The 17,354-nt window shown below is 38.3% G+C and overlaps 1 protein-coding gene across 1 annotated transcript in view; it reads right to left on the minus strand.

The window, feature by feature from the left end:
- The window catches only part of PEX5L (peroxisomal biogenesis factor 5 like), a 118,359-nt gene that overhangs the window by 15,781 nt on the left and 85,224 nt on the right, over positions 1-17,354 (minus strand). Inside the window, exons 3-7 of the mRNA XM_064458060.1 lie at positions 14,551-14,662; positions 12,588-12,797; positions 11,337-11,463; positions 10,074-10,170; positions 4,180-4,275 (exon numbers count right to left, since the gene is read on the minus strand). Coding sequence (XP_064314130.1) covers positions 4,180-4,275; positions 10,074-10,170; positions 11,337-11,463; positions 12,588-12,797; positions 14,551-14,662 — 642 coding nt within the window. The remainder of the gene's footprint in view (positions 1-4,179; positions 4,276-10,073; positions 10,171-11,336; positions 11,464-12,587; positions 12,798-14,550; positions 14,663-17,354) is intronic.

A 17,354-nucleotide genomic window follows, 5' to 3' on the forward strand; every position in this document is an offset into this window, starting at 1 on the left:
GCTCATCATAACGTACTTGGACACAGGCCAGGACCCAGCTGTTATTTTGCAGCTCTAAGCAAAGATTTGCCTGTTTGGGCCCAACAGGCTTAAGCCCCAGCTACAGCTTTCTAAGCGCAGCCAGCGTGTGGGGTTTCTGAAACTGGCATGGCAAAGCTGCGCTGAGCAACTGGCTCACGCGCAGTTGTAGCGCCTGATAAACTGCTCTGATGTTGCTGTGACAAATAACAATGCCAACAGCAGAGCAGTTTAATGTCCTTGAGGAAGAGGACCATAAATATTACACAGTCTTCGTTAAAGGCCTCAGGCTGTTTCAGCTGGCATTAGTAGCAGTTTTTTCATTGACTTCAGTGGCAGGAGGGTTAAATTAATATTGAGTGTTTCTGAATATCTGGCTTTGGATCAAGACTCCTTGATCTAATTTGAACTCTGTTTGCTACGTGACTGGCGCCAATTACTTCATTCCCATGTTTTTGCCACCTTAATGCTGGCGAATTACTTTGGATGTACCCAAAGTTTTCAGACCAGTTGAAAACATTTAGCGCATTCTCGGATCATCTGCAGCAGTTATGTGGAACGACAACCAGGAAAAATGTTGGTACCTTCTGACCACCTCCAAGCAGAATATTCTGCATTTTGTCAAAGACACTATTTTTACTCTCAGTACTTAAAAATATGCTGAAGCAGTTAAACAAATGGGAGACAAAGTATTTCTAAGCTCTTTACTTCCTACAATACAGCAAAGAAAGGTGGGAGGGGGAGCGTACTTTCTGAATATTTCTGGCTAATTTCTAAACTTACCTATTTTAATGACTTTAAGAATAGAATTTTGCCTGTCCTGTACTGCCAAAAATTAATTTGCAATGTTCCATCTTGTATAGGAAACAAAGGTTCTGTGGCTGTTCTTTGAATTACTTAATCAACACACTCTTCAATGTGAAAGACACAGTAAGTTAAACTTACATGCTAACTATGTAAGATTTCTTTAGCTGATATCTTCTCAAAACAAAACTTGAAGTACGCCTTTTCAGTAAAGTTCAGAGATAAAAAGTGTATATTGAGGTAAAGATTCCCATTGTGATTTGAGAGAGTAACAAATAAAATGCATCTGCGTGACTCGGGCTCCTAGATCCCAGTCCAAAAGGGCACGTCCAAAAGGGATGTCGAAAGAGTGAGGCAGGAATATCACAGGTGCAGAAAGGATTCTAACCGGTGTTCATGGGAACCACAAAGCTGATGATTCCGGACTGTTTTCCTAGGCTAGAATAAATTAATCCCATCTTCTTCCTACTGTTGTCACATAATTTAGCTGTAACATGTTCTGATGCCTCATCACAGTATATCGTACAGCAGGTGGCTCGTGTGACATGGTGTTGTAAATAAAATGATGCCGAGAAGGACAGCTCAAAATTTCTTTTTGCGTAAGCTCACAAAACCGTGTGGCATCTGCAGTTTCATCTCTACATCAGGGAAACGTGGAATAAGAAAATACCAAAATTGCTTTTTTTCCATCTCTGAGACATTTCTCAGTTGGAACTTTTTGCACTTTCTTGGTTTCATTTTTATTTAATCTAACTCATTATCAATAGGATGGTGGATGATAAAACAAGTGTTTTAACAGAATATAGGTATGGGATGAATCTGAATCCCCATGCTGGCTTTTTAAAAAAATTCAAAAGTACCTATTTTTGGTAAAACACAGCTAACCGTTAGAAAGATTCTGTTAAAACATACTTGGTATGGCACTTGGAAGTCATGAAGACTTTAGGCTATTTGTGCGTCCCTCCCGTGTGTAGCAAAGGGATGAGGCAAAAATCAAATGCAGTTTCCAGAGTGACAGAGAAGGTAACCACGTCTGCAAGCACCCAACCACTGCAAGTGAATCTGGACCCTCTCTAGTAAAAAAGCTAATTTACTTCTTTATTCTTAAAAGATTCCCCAGTGGCACAGACATCTTTAAACCTTCTTAAGAAAGATTTACCTCACAGATCTTCATTAAGCTCAAAGTTTGACCATTCCCAAAGCTCTAAAGTGAATACTGGGTGGAGGATAAAGTTTGGTGTCTTCATTTACTGAATTGTTAATTAATTCCTTTTGAACTAGGACACAAAGAACCTGAGATTTGCTTCCTTTTCTTGATCAGTTTTCTGGCTAATCTTGGAGCTTTCCCCAGTTGAAGAATATTGCGGAAACATCCAAAGCCTAAAAGACGAGGTTTTGAGCTCTATCTGTTCTCTGCTTAAGAAAGCACTAATCTTTCTGAGATGGGCTGCAATTTATTTCAATCACTCTAGCTTTCTTACCACTTCATTTTAGCTAGGATGAAAATCCAGCTCTTTTCATATGCAAATAGAAGTAACTGCTCTATAAGGTCTTGAAGAATCCTTTCCTTTACGTTTTGACTACCTGGTGCAAGTTTCTATTTTAAGCAGAAAGAATAACTTAAGACTGCCTGCTACACAGTTAGGGAAACATTTAATTAGATTCTTTTTAATGGCCGTTTCTGAGACTACATTAAAGCATTTTAACAATCTGTCTTTGTTGCCTGTCGTGGTTTAACCCCACACAGCTGCTGCTCACATCCTCCAGGGATGGGGGAGAGAATCAGAAGGGTAAAAGTGAGAAAACTCATGGGTTGAGATAAGAACAGTTTAATAATTGAAATAAAATAAAATAATAATAATAATAGTAATAATAAAAGAATATAAAAAACAAGTGGTGCACAATGAAATTGCTCACCACCCACCAACCGATGCCCAGCCCTATTGTGTGTCACCAGCAGTTGTTTATAGATAATCTATTTGATCGGGAAAGAGCAATGCCCTCAGAAAATAGAAGAAAATAATAGAAAAATAGAAATGAAACAGAAGAAAATAGTAGAAAATAGAAGAAGATAAAACAGCTAACTTACTGATTGTGTCCATTTTCACCTTGTACACTGGTGCAAGAATTTTTGTGTGTACAACAAGATCCTAACAAACCATGGTAGAAACCATGTGGTCTTACCCCAGCGTATCATGAAAAAGCCCTACGAATCAAAGTAATTTCTTAAATAAGAAATTCTGTTTCTAGCTAGAAGCCAGCATGTGACTTAGGCCTAGTTTTGTTTGTTATCAACCAATATTAATCTAGAATAGTTCAACTGCCAACCCTGGAATTACAATGGTATAGAACTTGAGTTAGAGGAGTATTAAAATACATACACTAAAATTTAAATCTAAACCCAAATATCCCTAAAGTGTTCCAGATGTTTGGAGACTAATGAGACTGCAGGTCACGCTACAAATAATCGGTTTCACAGCATCATCCTTTCCACCCTAAAATCTCAGTGGCTGTTACATAATTCAGCCTGAACTTCTGTCCTCAGTGGGATGCAGCTGTCTTGGCTCTTTATGGCGATGGGATTTTGAAGGGTTACCGACTGAACCCCTGAGAAGATACGCTTGTCTCTAATTTTTTATTGGATTCTGTTAAAAAAACTGTATGTCACCTTGTGTCTACGCAGGATCAGGATTTTGGCTGGGACTAGTGGCATAGGACAACACTCAAGAGGCATTTTTTGTGTTGGAAAACTAGTTGTTGGTGAAAAACCAGAAGTGCAATAGGAGAACTATCCAAATACCTGCACCTTTTCAAACTAAGTTGATTCACCAGGAAATGAGAGCACTCCTGTGTTTAACATTCTGCTACTAGTTATAAAAATGCACTGGTGCACGGGTACTGCTGTACGTGCAGTAACCCGCTACAGCAGGTAATTGTTCGGTTTATCGTTGATTCTGAATTCCAGTATCACTCTGGAGAATTGGTTTATTGGTTTATATCTGAGCTTAAGTAACTGATGGCCTACATTCCATTGCTGGGGGAAAATATGCTTCATTCTTACACTTTTGGTTTCAAAGTATTTACATGTATGTGGAATTTTTCTTGAGCCACTTGTTATAGCAATACAAAATGGAGCTTGAAAAGTTGGTCCTGTCTAACCGTCATTTATAGCTAAGGTTATTTTTTTTTTTTAAGAGAGAAGCTGCTATTTTAAATTACTAACTCCAGGAAACATATCTTTTCTCTCCTTTAAATATTCCAGTTCCAACTTTCTCCTATACTTGTGCTGCTGATGAACGATGAGTAAGAAATCTATGGAATATTAGCTGAAAATGAGAACAATAAATGAAGTAATACCTCAACAGCTGCCTTTGCTCTTTCAAATTCCTCCTCCAAGGAATGATTTCTGGAGAGAAGGGGTGCTCCCCAACGTTGCTCCTTCATTGACCGTGCCTAAAATATAAAAGAATGAATCAGAAAGGGATGATATACTCTCTGCCACATTTCCGAGTTATTTCCTTAATTGCCTAGAGCCCCAGATGGCCTTTTTCTTGGGTAGAACTAGCTGTGTCCCTGAATGGACTCCTCTGAATTCTCCTGCACTGTAGCAGAGATCATTCCTCATGGGAGACAGAGTAATTTATCTTTTCCAGACTTTTCTTTTCACTCAAGATGCATGAAAGATCAAGAGACATCCAAAAAAAGACAATGCCAGAGTTGGGCTACAAAGGGAAGGCTATTTTGTATAAGACTGTTACCTTAACTGTTCCTACTCCTGTATTATGACTGTGACAATGTGTTCCACTCACTATGCTCCAGGAAGAAAGCATCTCATTTTCCCTGTACGTTTTGTGTTTTTCTTTCAGATTCTGCTTTGGGATCACACTGGATAACCAGGTTTGCTATGGATTTCTCTGGAAGGACAAATCATTTTTACAATCAGCAGCTCTCTCTTCCGTGCTGTACTATTAGTCAATCCCATTGGAAATACATAACAAGTTTCTCCCTGTGCTTTTATTAAAAACTTCTTTTTTTCCCACACAAAAGGCACAGTACAAAACCAAACAGTATTCAATGATGGCACATAAAAGCACAAAGTGGCCTAATCTTGCTAAAGAGAGCTCTGACTGCTAATCCCTTCCCTCGTGTTTGTTAGAGGTTAAACTCATTTGCCTGACCATGGTCTCAATTGCATTAGTTTATGTGATTATATTTCTGATGACTGTACTCGTAGTATTCCGTTTCAGTGAGCCACATTCCTAAAAGGCTAATTTTGCTCACTTCAGACTCATTGGGCAGTATCTCCAAGTGTTGGAACATGCACTGCTGGGATGAAACACCCAGTACGTTCCTGGGTGTCATGTAAGAAATGGGCAATGCATGGTCGAACACGTACGTCTGCGTGTGTACACGCGTGGTTATTTACCTAGAAACATGACATCCGCTTGCCAGTCTAGCCCTAAAGTTTCTGGTTTGTTGCTGAGTCTTTGGTCTCTCGGGTAGAGATTGACGAGTGAAATGTGCATTGGGTCGATGATACAGCTACGGTTAGAAAAGAACAGTACAGCACCCTTTCTGAGAGAGGCGTGGGGCGGGGGCACTGCGCGTTCCTCGGCGTTGGCTTCTGGACCTGGCTGCAAGTGTCCGGAAGCACAGAGCGTGAGGCAAGGTCTATGCTGAGGGCCTGTCGTTTCTGTTTTCACACCTACGGCCTCTGGCCCGTGTTGTTTGGAAAATTTCTTATTTCTTTGGTGAGGCCAGGAAGAGATTTCAGGTTGTCATTGAAAGCATACCGAAAACCAATCCTATACAGAAAACAGTTATTTTACTGATGAATAGAATGCAGGGCAGAAGAGAGAGCTGGTTCAAATCATCCGTTTGTCTGTATGTCACATGACGGTATTTGTCACTCAACATCTGCAGCATGAAACTGATGTTCCACAGAGAATAAATTGACGTTGTCTGTGAGGAAGGTGCTTGGGTTTAATTTCAAGGTATCAGGAGACCTTAATCTTATCACTTTGTTTGCAAATTTGTTTAATTGCCCTCCTTGTTTCTCGTATTAATTTTAATTTCAGTTTCCAGCTATCACTTCTTATTCTTTTTCCAGCACTTTAAAGCACTTTTTAGTACCCCTTATTTTCTCTGTGGAAAGATACTGATGACTTTAATCAGGTTTTAATTGTCTTTTAAATGATATAAAGAGATTGAGATCTTGAATGATCTCATTATGAGGCATTTTATTCACATTTCAACCTTTTTTCTGTCTCTTTTACTCTCACTCTTCATATTTTTATAGCTTTATTTTTTTCTAGCCATACAGACAAACAAAGTGAACCCAATTTCCAGTACTTGTCTTGTTTCTCCGTACAGAAACCAGGTGCTCTCCTATCTCCCACTAATTATGTCTGCTTCTACGTGCTCTTCTTACCACCGTACTGCATGGAGAGCGCTCATGTTGACATCCTCGTACACTCTGAGCCACAGATTCTTTTCAAATTGCTTTCCAGCATACTGTTGTAAGTAGAGCCTGCATTCTTCTGAAATGTATGATTTTTTCAAGCAAGTGTATTGAAATATGTGTTTATACAGATGTCTTGGTCACCAACTCATTTTTATGACTCTCTTGTTTACATTTTTTTTCATTCCACTGTTGTGTCATATGCAAATTTTATCAGGAATGGCTTGCGTATTTATTTTCAGATCAATAATATTGAAGATCATGGTTTCTCTTTGGAATCACAGAACCCCTATGTGATTCCAATTCCTAGTAAATAACTACTGTTCCTGAGAACGTAAGCTAGCCAGTTTTAATCTGTTTAACAGCTGCTTTATTCATATTGTACGGTATTAACGTTAAAATCAGAATATGGTATGTTAAGCCAAACATCTTGCAGAATATCACACAGGGACATCAATCAACCCGACCTGTAATCTGATCAAAGAATTAAATTTGATTTTCTTGACACAGAACTCTGTTGATAGACATTAATTATGTTCCTAGCCTTTTCATTATTTACAAGTTGGCTCCTGCAAACTGTTAGATTACTTCCGCTTTTTAGTCTTTTGTTTCCAGTGACTGCAGTTTCCTTAGGTCAAGGGCAATACTGAAATCACGATGTTCAGACTGAGTAGTACTGCAGAAGGGGAGAGTGAGCTTATTGGGGCAGTAGAGAGGTGAGGGACGAGAGGACAAGAAGCACAGAAATCCCCTCCTCTGCCACGTGCCAGAGTATACACATTGTTCCTGCATAATCCCCACGGAAATAGACCTTCTCCTCCATTAAATGCACCCCTGTCATCAACCAGAGGGAAAAAAGAAGTAATGAACAGAGCCCACGTACACTGCATTTCCATCTAGACAATGCAGAGTCATGGCCTGAGTGGTTACTCCCAGAAACTCTGCTTATGTGCTGGTAGACCTTAATTGTTGCTGAGAGGCTTAAATTATAGTCTTAATTTTTGAGCAAGTCTTCAAATAATGAGCTAAATCTGTTCCTTGTAACTCTTCATTTCATTAGACTAACTGGCACATCCAAGGAGAGCTAGAGCCATGAGTCTTACTGTAGCTATCTGGGAGAAGTGGCGAATAAATTTTGCATTCTAAATATTGTTGCCCCAAGCTGCAGATTCCTGAGTTTTACAGGCTTTGCCCTATATCTTTGTCCAAGAGTGCTGGCATATTAGAATTAGGTACCGTTTTTTAGCATGTCATGGTTTTTGTGCATGTATTCTGAGCAAGCAGTAAAATATCTAACATGACCAGGGAGGTATTTAGAGAGTTAAAACATGAGCAGACTTTATGCATATACAGTTAAACACATTCTCTCCCTCTCCAGTTTGTAATTATAAGAGAAAAAATAAACCCAAGCAGTGTAGGATATCTCAGTATTAATAAAAGCATAACACAGAACTTTCCAGAATGGCAGATAAAAGAAAGAACAAAGATACTTTGGGCCATCGCAGTTTAAGAGTTAATAATACATAACATATGATGCGAGTAGAATACGGAGAAGCAAGATGGCCATGTCCAGTGATGGCCACCATGCTATTGCCTGTTCTGGCCTTCAAACAGATTTCTTCCTTAATTCAAAGCTTGTCTTTGTGATTTTTTACTGGCATAAGTGCTGGTAAACTCAGGATTTTGATAAGAAGATTGCATAATTTTAGTGAAAATATGACCTAGTTACTTAGTATTTCACTTTGAGGGACTTAATCTAACATGTCAAAGATGAGTGATGAAGGTGACGGAGAAATTGCTGATGGAAAACTGCAGCAAGTTTGACAAAACGAAATCTTTAGAGTATGGCAGAATCTGTTGCATATGCAAAGGTTACCCTTAACTGGGTTAGACAAGATCTATAGAGGCACCAATATGGAAAACATATGCTTTGATAAAAGCTCTAACGTGATTTCTTTCGCAAGCAGATTAAGAACTCAGTCAAGACAGATGAGCCTATTTGTTGGGAACTGACAACTTTGACAGTCCAAGTGTAAGCAGGATGAAGCAGGGAATGAAAATACTAAATTTCTAAGTAAACTACCTAGAATAAGGATGCAATCTCACTTCAGGTCATTTCTCTGCACTGTTTATTACCAGCTCAAGAGCATTTCATTACTTGAATGGACCACAAGTTTGTAAAAAAAGCAACTTATGATAAAACAACACAAAACAGGAAATATAGCAGAACAACCGATAAGAATTTTATACTCCACTCCTCCTTCAAGGTGGCTGATTCAACTTCACATTTTTTGATTCTGAACCAGCCATTTTACAGAATAGTATGGACCGTCAACTGACTGAACTCACACTGAATTAGAAATGTGAATTTTTGCTTCTGCAGTTATTCTAGTGGAAGATAAACAGGAAATAGACCATATAAAGTAGAAATGTTATGTACTAAATTCATAACTGCTTTTACAGAAAGCCACAGCACTTAAATTCTGTGACTGTCTACTTGATTTACACACCTCTCAGTTGAGCACAAAGTTCCTGGCGTTTAGATCTATTAGGCTGAGGAACAGCCTCCTGGAAAGGGGCTAGAGTTACTTAAAGATAAGCTGGACAAAGCGTGTGAAAACACACTGTCCATCTCAAGTGGATGATACTATGCAACACATCTTCTCCATTACTAAGATGCATAAATCCATTGCACAGAAAGGAAGGATATAATGCATTACAACTATTGTTGGCTTTCCAAAGGGAAAAAAACCATCCTCTTTGTAACGTAGAGACAGCAGGGAAGTAAAGGAGACTTTTTTCCTAACCAGAACACGGGAATGGATCCTGACAACTGGGTTCTATTTCTGTTTTCTGCAAAAACTGGTGCATAATCTCAGGAAAGACCTTTGGAATTTTGATGTCTCATTTTTCCATTTCAAATGAGGCTATTATTTTCCATTAATTTCCAGATTTTCTTTCTGACAGTAAGGTTTTGAAGTCCAGGCCTAAAAATAGCTGTGGAAGAGGAGAAAATTATTTTCAGCTAAAAGTTAATCCACCAAACAACTCTCTCCCCCCGTTGCCACTGGCATTGGCTGAACTTGAAATCTTTCAGTTAAAAAATAAGAAGCAGGAAAGAAGGTATATAAGCAACCTGATCTATGTGAATGCATATATAAATGTATGCTTGTACATTTGTGTGCATATATGCATATCTAAAACCATACAACTTGAAGTAATCGTTTCCACATGGTCCTGTCCAATATACAATGACAGTGGAACTGGGCAGGTCTGCAAACATTCACCCAGAGCCCTCCGTATTAGAGTTCCTTTTCCAGCAGGAAAAAGCCCTTTGACCACGCTGCTCTCCTACCTGTGGGGATAAACTGCTAATGAACGCTGGTCTAATGATTGCTTGCTCTATTCCTTATCCATTTCCCAATTCTGGGGATTCCTAGTTGACCAAGAGACTGTGAGAATAGATATATTATGGAGAGAGGGGACCATCAGAAGTTTGAATTTCAGAACTGGAGGAAGGGGAAAATGATGATGCTGTAAATTGTATTTTGAAGTCTTTGTACAGGAAGGTCACAGTTCACTGCAGTATTAAACACTGAATGTCTGAGATGCTGACATACTTAAGTTATTTTCATAATGTATTAATTTGGAAGCTGTGTGAAGATTCAGCTGTATGAATCTTTTAACTGAAAATATCCCTTAAATAGTTCTTCCAGAATGTGAATGGTTGGCCAGTGGGACAAGTCCTACTTGCCTTTTTCTGGTTTCTAAGTCTTCCAAACCCTCTTACCTGTGTTGCAGGTGCAAGTTCTAATTCTGACGTTGCATCAGAGCCCAAGGCACTCTTGACATTAGTCAGCTCAGACTGTGATCTGTTTTCTGTGGACCTAGAAATAATGCATTTACGTACTCATCACTCCACACTAAGACGTGTTGCCTTATGTCTTTCAGGTTCATAAGCACATACTGGTTAATTAGGTTATTTCTTTTAACCGAATCATTTAACTTGCAGTTATCAAAAGTGCCTGGACCCTTCCCAGTGTTCAGTGTTCACTCTTACGCTTTTCAATCTCATGCAGACAATAGTTAATACAACAGAACAGAGTCAGGCCTGATTCACCAGTAGAGGCTTGGGTATATACTGGTGTGAAACCAGCGTAATGGAATGAAGACTTTGCCTCTACCACTCTGCTTCTATTTCACAGCCAGGCAAAATGAGGTTAGGCCACGACACAAGACTGTACCTGCAGTCAGTGTCTAAGAATCAACCACCACGTTACAAGAATTCACCTTGGCATATGTGCATTTTTGTGCCACAATATCCTAATAGTCTTTCTTCCTAGAAAATTAAACCCTGGAGACCAAAATGAAGTTAACTAAGCAAAACTTGTGTGAAGCTCTAAGTTAATGAAACACCCAGATAAGGGGCAGGTTAAGATACAGGATAAGCATCAGTTGGTCAGAAAACTGCTTCTAATGTATGCAAATGCTAATTATGGTCACGCGTAAGGTAGTGAATGAGTGTTGTTGGCATATCGAGAGGGCAGCAGAATTAATCTACATGAACTGTTCCCAAAGGCAACGTCCAGTCCTTCCCTGATTTACATCCCCTGCAATTTTAGTTGAACTGCATGAAAGAGGTAGTACTTGGCTTAAAACATTATATCTTGCCTCTTCCAGTTATACGCAGAAATTCTGCCCTCTTGGTAGCAAAGCCAAAATGCCTTGGATATCCCGTGGCTGTCAAATCACTCCCAAGTATCATTTTACTGACATGTTTGTAGCTGGTTTGGGATCGCTGCATGCCTCTGTAGAATTCTCACCACTGTTTATTTCATAATTGCACCTGCTACTTTTCACAACATTAAAAATTGCTGGCAAAATGTCATTTTATAGTGTACTTGCTTATGACACATTGTCCAAAATGTCTGTCTGAACACATTTAATGTAATCGTAACAGACTTAATAGTATGACTTGCCATCAGGCAAGCATTCCTGTGAATTAGGAAAGCTGGACTGCAACTGTTTTTGTAAGGAAAGCAAAAAGTTGTACCATAAAAGCTCTTTTGATGGAGCTCTGGATGATGATGATGTTCGCTCTGTAGAAGGGTGGACCTTGCTACTCCTGTCCCCATGAAAACTGACATCATCCCATTTCTCTAGCTGTGTCTGAATATCAGCTGAAAAAATAAGAAAATATGAATCTTTTAAAGAAACTACTGCAGAAAATGTTATCTCCTCTGTTAATTGTAAGTTAGAGAAAATGGTGCCACCAAAGACTACATTCTAGTTAAGGTCCAATATACAGAAATGTTGTGCACCTTTCTAGCGGATATTCTGTGAAAATATTTGGGAATTCACAATATTTTTCTAAATCTATTAGCATTCATGGTCAGAATGTCAGTGGAACTTGATTTAAAATCAGCAATTTGTATGTAATTTAGATCTGTTGATAAAATTATACTAACTACTTGATAATTTTGGGTGGTTCTACTTTCTTAATTGTAGTCAAATTGTAAAAACAGAACTTCTTTTACTGGCTACCATTTAAAACTGACTGTGCAGGCAACTGATATTATTCAGTCAATTGTTGGACTTGCTCTGCAAAAATGAGATGTTCAGCTCCTGTTTGAAGATAAAGTTCTCTGAAAGAATTTCTCTACTGATGAATGGAAAATTTGCTACCTTGGTGTAAATTATATTTACCTTGCAAATTTCTCAGTTGCGGTGCAAGTAATTTAGTTTGGATGGAACTAAATTAAATTCACCTTTCCCAAAGGTCACCCAGAGGTCATGCTTAGCAGGATATTGCGTTGTGCTTGTCTTTTTTGTTCAAGCTGTATAAATATAGCTCTTTTGTCAAGAATGGATTTTTTTTCCTCTTGTATGCATAGATAAAGCAGTATTTACAAATTTCATTGTATTTCTGACACCTGCAGTTCTGAAAAGGACACCCAGCATGGGCTGCCTCTGATTTGTGTCCTTTACCAGTTTCTCATGATACCTCAATAGAATTTTCTATGATTTTACTTTCCCTGACTAACTTCTTTTTTGAAAGAATCCTTTCAAGACTTTATTTGCATAAGTAGTGACAACTTAATAGGTATAATGGCAAAGGCAAAATGTGCTTACAGTGTTTCAAGTTTAGTGTTTCAAGTAGTTTATAACGTGGAACAAAGGTTACGCTCCCTGCTGAAGTGCGGTGCAACAAAAACCCTGGTGTTGCCCGTATTTGTGACAGTAGCAAGGAGGAATTTGCGCCAAGCAAGGCTGTGTAGCACCGATATAATAGCTACACTCTTACCTAAATCTAGTGAAGACTTGTCTGAAACTCTGACAGTCTGGACTTTCTGCTCAGTTTCCACACTGATAAGGTCAGAATTGTCTGTCTTCTTTCTGTGGGCTGAAGCTTTTAAGCCTTCAGTTCTTGATGGATTCTCTGATTTCTTTGCTTTGTTTTGGGTTTGTAAGACAGGTTCACTAAGATCCAAGAGATCCAGACCTGTTGATAATACTTAGAGACAAAATGTTAGAATTCAATGTTGGTTTAATTCAAATAGCTCACTTTTAAAAATTTGTTTTAATTGGAAAAAAAATTACTGATGTATTTGCATTTGACTAGAGTAGATGTATATCTCCTGGCTAAAGATGAAGACCAGCATATCCAAATATGACTAGGGACTTCAGGTGCTGATCTCGATGCAGTTTAAAAAAGCTTGATTTGCATATAAGGCTTTCCCTCTGAACATCTTAAAGACATCTTAGGTCTTAAGGCCGTGGCCTTACTCCACAGATTTTCTTATTATTGTGAGGGTTCCCTGTACAATTGACCTTTTAGATAAGACTTGGGTTAATCTTACGATTTCTCAAGTCCTGCTTACAGCTACTTAGGGCACTACCATTATGCCACATGCCATTACGGAAAAAGCTGAAGTGTAGACAGTTTCTTGGGTGGACTTCTTGGGTCATAAAGTAATAACCCTATGTTTAGTAATAGCTTCTACTGCTGTTGCTGTTTGTCTTTTGGGGGATAAATACTGAATATAATTCTAAATTCTACTGCTGCTTCTATTAAGGACTATATCAGTATAAAAGGCACATTTAGTCTGAGTTCTTTATTTAAAAGTTGCTTAAAGAATAACATTTAAAATTCATTAACACATAAAAGATAGAAAAACTCCCTCTTTATCATCCTTTTGTAGGGCAGGTGTTTTTGACAGATCAATTTGCATTATCTCTTGCAGTGCTTTATCTGTGTTCTTGGTAAATCACTGAATTTCATCAATCTTCATAGAATTTTTTATTTTGCGATTAAAAAAATCTAATGAACCTTCCCAAATCTGATAGATATAAAAGGAAAAAATATTATTTACAATTGATATTTAATTCAGTGTCCCAGGTTTTGTTATTAGAAGTTGAACATTGCTGTAGACACATATTAATTAGATGTGAAGATAATCACCCAGCTGTCAATTAGTTATTTTAATAATTTGCATGCATATAGATTTTAATTAAACGGCTTCTAACAAGCCAAGTCATTTTATGAGGCAGCAGTAGAACACAGTAGTTCTATGCTGATTTTATTGTGTCTCAGTTGATCTGCTCAACTGCTTTGATCACCTTTGCACAAATACTGAATTGGAGGAGGCCAATTTCTAAAAACACTTCCAAAGGACAATATACCTCAAATGTAGTTCAATGTAATTCAAAAGGCTTTTCAGGATTCACTCCTGCTTTTTATTATCTGCTCTACTATCTCACCGCCACACAAAGGAGCTGAGAAATGTGTTAGAAACTTTCACTAATAAAGTATCCGAACTCAGCCTGGATAAACTGCTCTGATATCTCTTTCCTTTTCTCTGACATCCCATCCACGTTTTTATTAAAGAAAATCTTTCTAGAGTAAGGAATGGGTTTGGTTAAAACCAGACTAAATGTGGCTTACCCATAGGTTAAAATTTTGCAAAAACAATGACCAAGAATTGGTCAAACTGATATATACTTCCTGTGGAACTTGAACAAGTTCCCTTTACTTCAGCCCCAGAGATCTGGCAGAATACGTGTGACTTGGATCAAATCAGATTGGCCCTCAAATGTAATGAACAAAGTTTTCCGACTAATAGATCAGGCAATTATAATTTAATACCAGTTTGTAATTTTGTGCTAATAGTAACAAATCAAGAAATCACCTGACAAAAATGTACCATAATTAAGATAAAACTAAAATTATTTCTCTCTAGTGAGGGGTAGGAAGGAGTTTTGTTTACCTGCAGTATTTGATGTTACAGGCCTTGCAACAGCTTCTGGTTTAGTTTCACAGAGAAAGTCATCAATGGAGGGGCTCAGAAGGGGTCTGCTTTCTTGTTGCTCGTTCACCAGCTAGCAACAAAAAAACCCAGGGTCACAGAGCATTGTTGGGATGCAGAATTTAAAGAAATAAAACATATTCTCACAATAGCATGCGCTTTATTTTTGGTTGTACGAGATTGCAAATAGAAGATGTACAAATAGCTCTGGGCTTGAAATAAAAAACTTTAGTCCCTCTTTTGGGGCAAAATTATATTCCAGGTTTACAAATTGCACAAAAATAAAGCGGCAGGCTGATTTTCCCATAGCAATTATTGCATACTATTGCATATAGGGCTAAAGTATATGAGGCCTGATGTATCTCCCTTCAAATCAATGGGTGAAGTTGGCCTTCTCTACCGCCAGGAGACTAAACAGGGCTTCTTTAGTATTTGGAAGCGGTCTTTTTTTCACCGGTAACATGCATCCCCCCAGAACTTGCGCAATACTATTTCATCTAGCAGATGTGCATTAGCCCATTAAACAATAACCTGCTGAGACAGAAAACACTTCTCTGCAATACAAAGACACATGAATGACAGTGGATGGAGCCTGGTGAATGTATGAACTTCCTGCGTGAGTCCTGACGGTGGGAAGACTCATAATACAGTTTTTATTTATGAGCGCTTTTCCCTTTTTATTGTAATTGCTTGAATGCATTGGTTTGCCTCTACCTAAAAGAAATCTCTATATTACGGGCTGTTTCATGTATTAGGGATTAAAAAGGAAAAACAGTAAAACAGTCTCATAAATAAAAGTCTCCTATTTGCAATCTGTCTCTGATTGGAGGATCAAGACCTAAGCTGAGCTGGATGGATGTCTGATGGTGTGGCCTGCATTCACTTTATCTTTAATAATGTGAAAACATGTTTTCCCTCTGTCTGTTACTTTCATCGGGAGCTATTTCAGCTTTACTTTTATCCTTTCTGTTCTATTCTCACTCTTTTTCCATTGTTGAGTTTTCAAAATTTTCTCTCAGATATATTTGAACTTTTAAATTTAGGAAGCTAACATAGACTAAAACTAGCAAAAAAGGGTATTTACCCATCCTCATTTGATATTTGTTGATTACTGGCATTTAGCTACTCCAGTAGCAGGATTGCCTCTAACGTTATTACAGCAAAACAGCTTAGATTCACTTGTTTGGTACTTGATTTTTGTATTGCAAAGTTGCAAGAAAATACCGGAGCTATCGAACTAAGAAGTCCATTATTTTGACAGATCAAACATTCAAGCTGGTACTTAATGCTGACTGACTGTATAATATGTACACTTACTCATTTGCCCAGGACCTTACGGTTTTGCACTGAAATACCAATTTACATGAGTAATGTGGAAGACAGATGAGTGATTGCCTGCCCAACTGTGTGTAGCAGAACGTGCGAATGCGGGCACTTAGTTTAGAAATCTGGCCATGGCATTGTCCCAGACTCTAATTCTGCATATGCCAAACCCAGACTGCAGATGCACCTTGCAGGTGACTTCATCACGTGGTTTTTTGAATCTCTGAATTGAGTGCCCAGGTTGCTGTCTCATTCAATGCACAGAAGTTACTTGCTTAATTTGGTAAACCTCAACACTTGATTGGATATTGCATTTATACCAGCTGCACAGGTTTGGTTTCCATTAAAGGTGGCTCTACAGTACCCACATTATCTCCAGGTGTATACTTCCACCTAATATTGATATTTAAGACTTAGATGGCCTTATTTTTCTGTTTATGATTAGGTGACAGGCCTTATTCATTTCTATTGGTGAAAAAATGAAAGTGGATGCCAAGTTAATTCTTGTCCCAATTACTTTTAAGATTTTAAAAGTTTCTTTATGATCAAATCTAGATATCAGCAAAAATTGCTTGAATACATTTTTCTTTTTGCATTTACACTAGCATCAGTAACAGCTGCTGCACTTTTGCAACAAGTTGCATATTCAGGTGAATCCAGCAGAAAGGTTGTCAAAGCCTCTGGATGTCCAGTGATGTATTCTGTGATATACTAACAGCATAAAGAAAAGTCCTACACCGTTTGGAGGGGGACAGGAGGGAAGAAAAAGAGGTTCTATAGGAATCACTGTAAATGTAAAAACTTCATAGGAAATACTCAGTTTCTGTGTCTATAAAAGTGTATCATAGGGTACATTATGGCAAAGATTTGGATGTTTACCAAGCTTCCCATTCCATTCCATGGAAACTTTCTTTAATAGGAAAGAATGGGAGAAGGAGGGAATGAAGAAGGATTATGAGAACCAAGACAGCTCACTGGAGACAGTGAAGAATAGAAAATCTGAAGGCCAACTCCAAGAGCAATATATTGCCCAAACCTGTTGTGGGGTAAGAGGATAAACTCTGGGAAGAGCAGCAGTCATGTTGAGAATCAGAATCATGGAGGGGAAGGAGACTAGAATCAGCAAAGATCTGAATTTCTCCAGGATTCAAGTGAAGTATGAAGTAGCAGATGTCTGGCAAATATTTTTTCTTTTCAAAGCTGGTTATCACATCCCTAGACCTTTCTTTATTATGTTGTTTATCTAAGGAATACCTGCTCAGCAACAGGCCTTCATTAGTTTGATACCAGCAGTGTATTGCTCAAAGTCCCTTGATAAAATTCTACCAACTGAAAGAAGATTGGTGGTAATATCCACTTCCTCAATTTTGCCAGCAGACAGCAAAATTTAATTTTTACTAAGTTGTCTCTTCTTTCTGCTGCACTTGCAGCATTTTTGTTTA

The sequence above is a fragment of the Phalacrocorax carbo genome, chromosome 7, assembly GCF_963921805.1.
Source record: "Phalacrocorax carbo chromosome 7, bPhaCar2.1, whole genome shotgun sequence".
NCBI classification, from domain to species: Eukaryota; Metazoa; Chordata; class Aves; order Suliformes; family Phalacrocoracidae; genus Phalacrocorax; species Phalacrocorax carbo.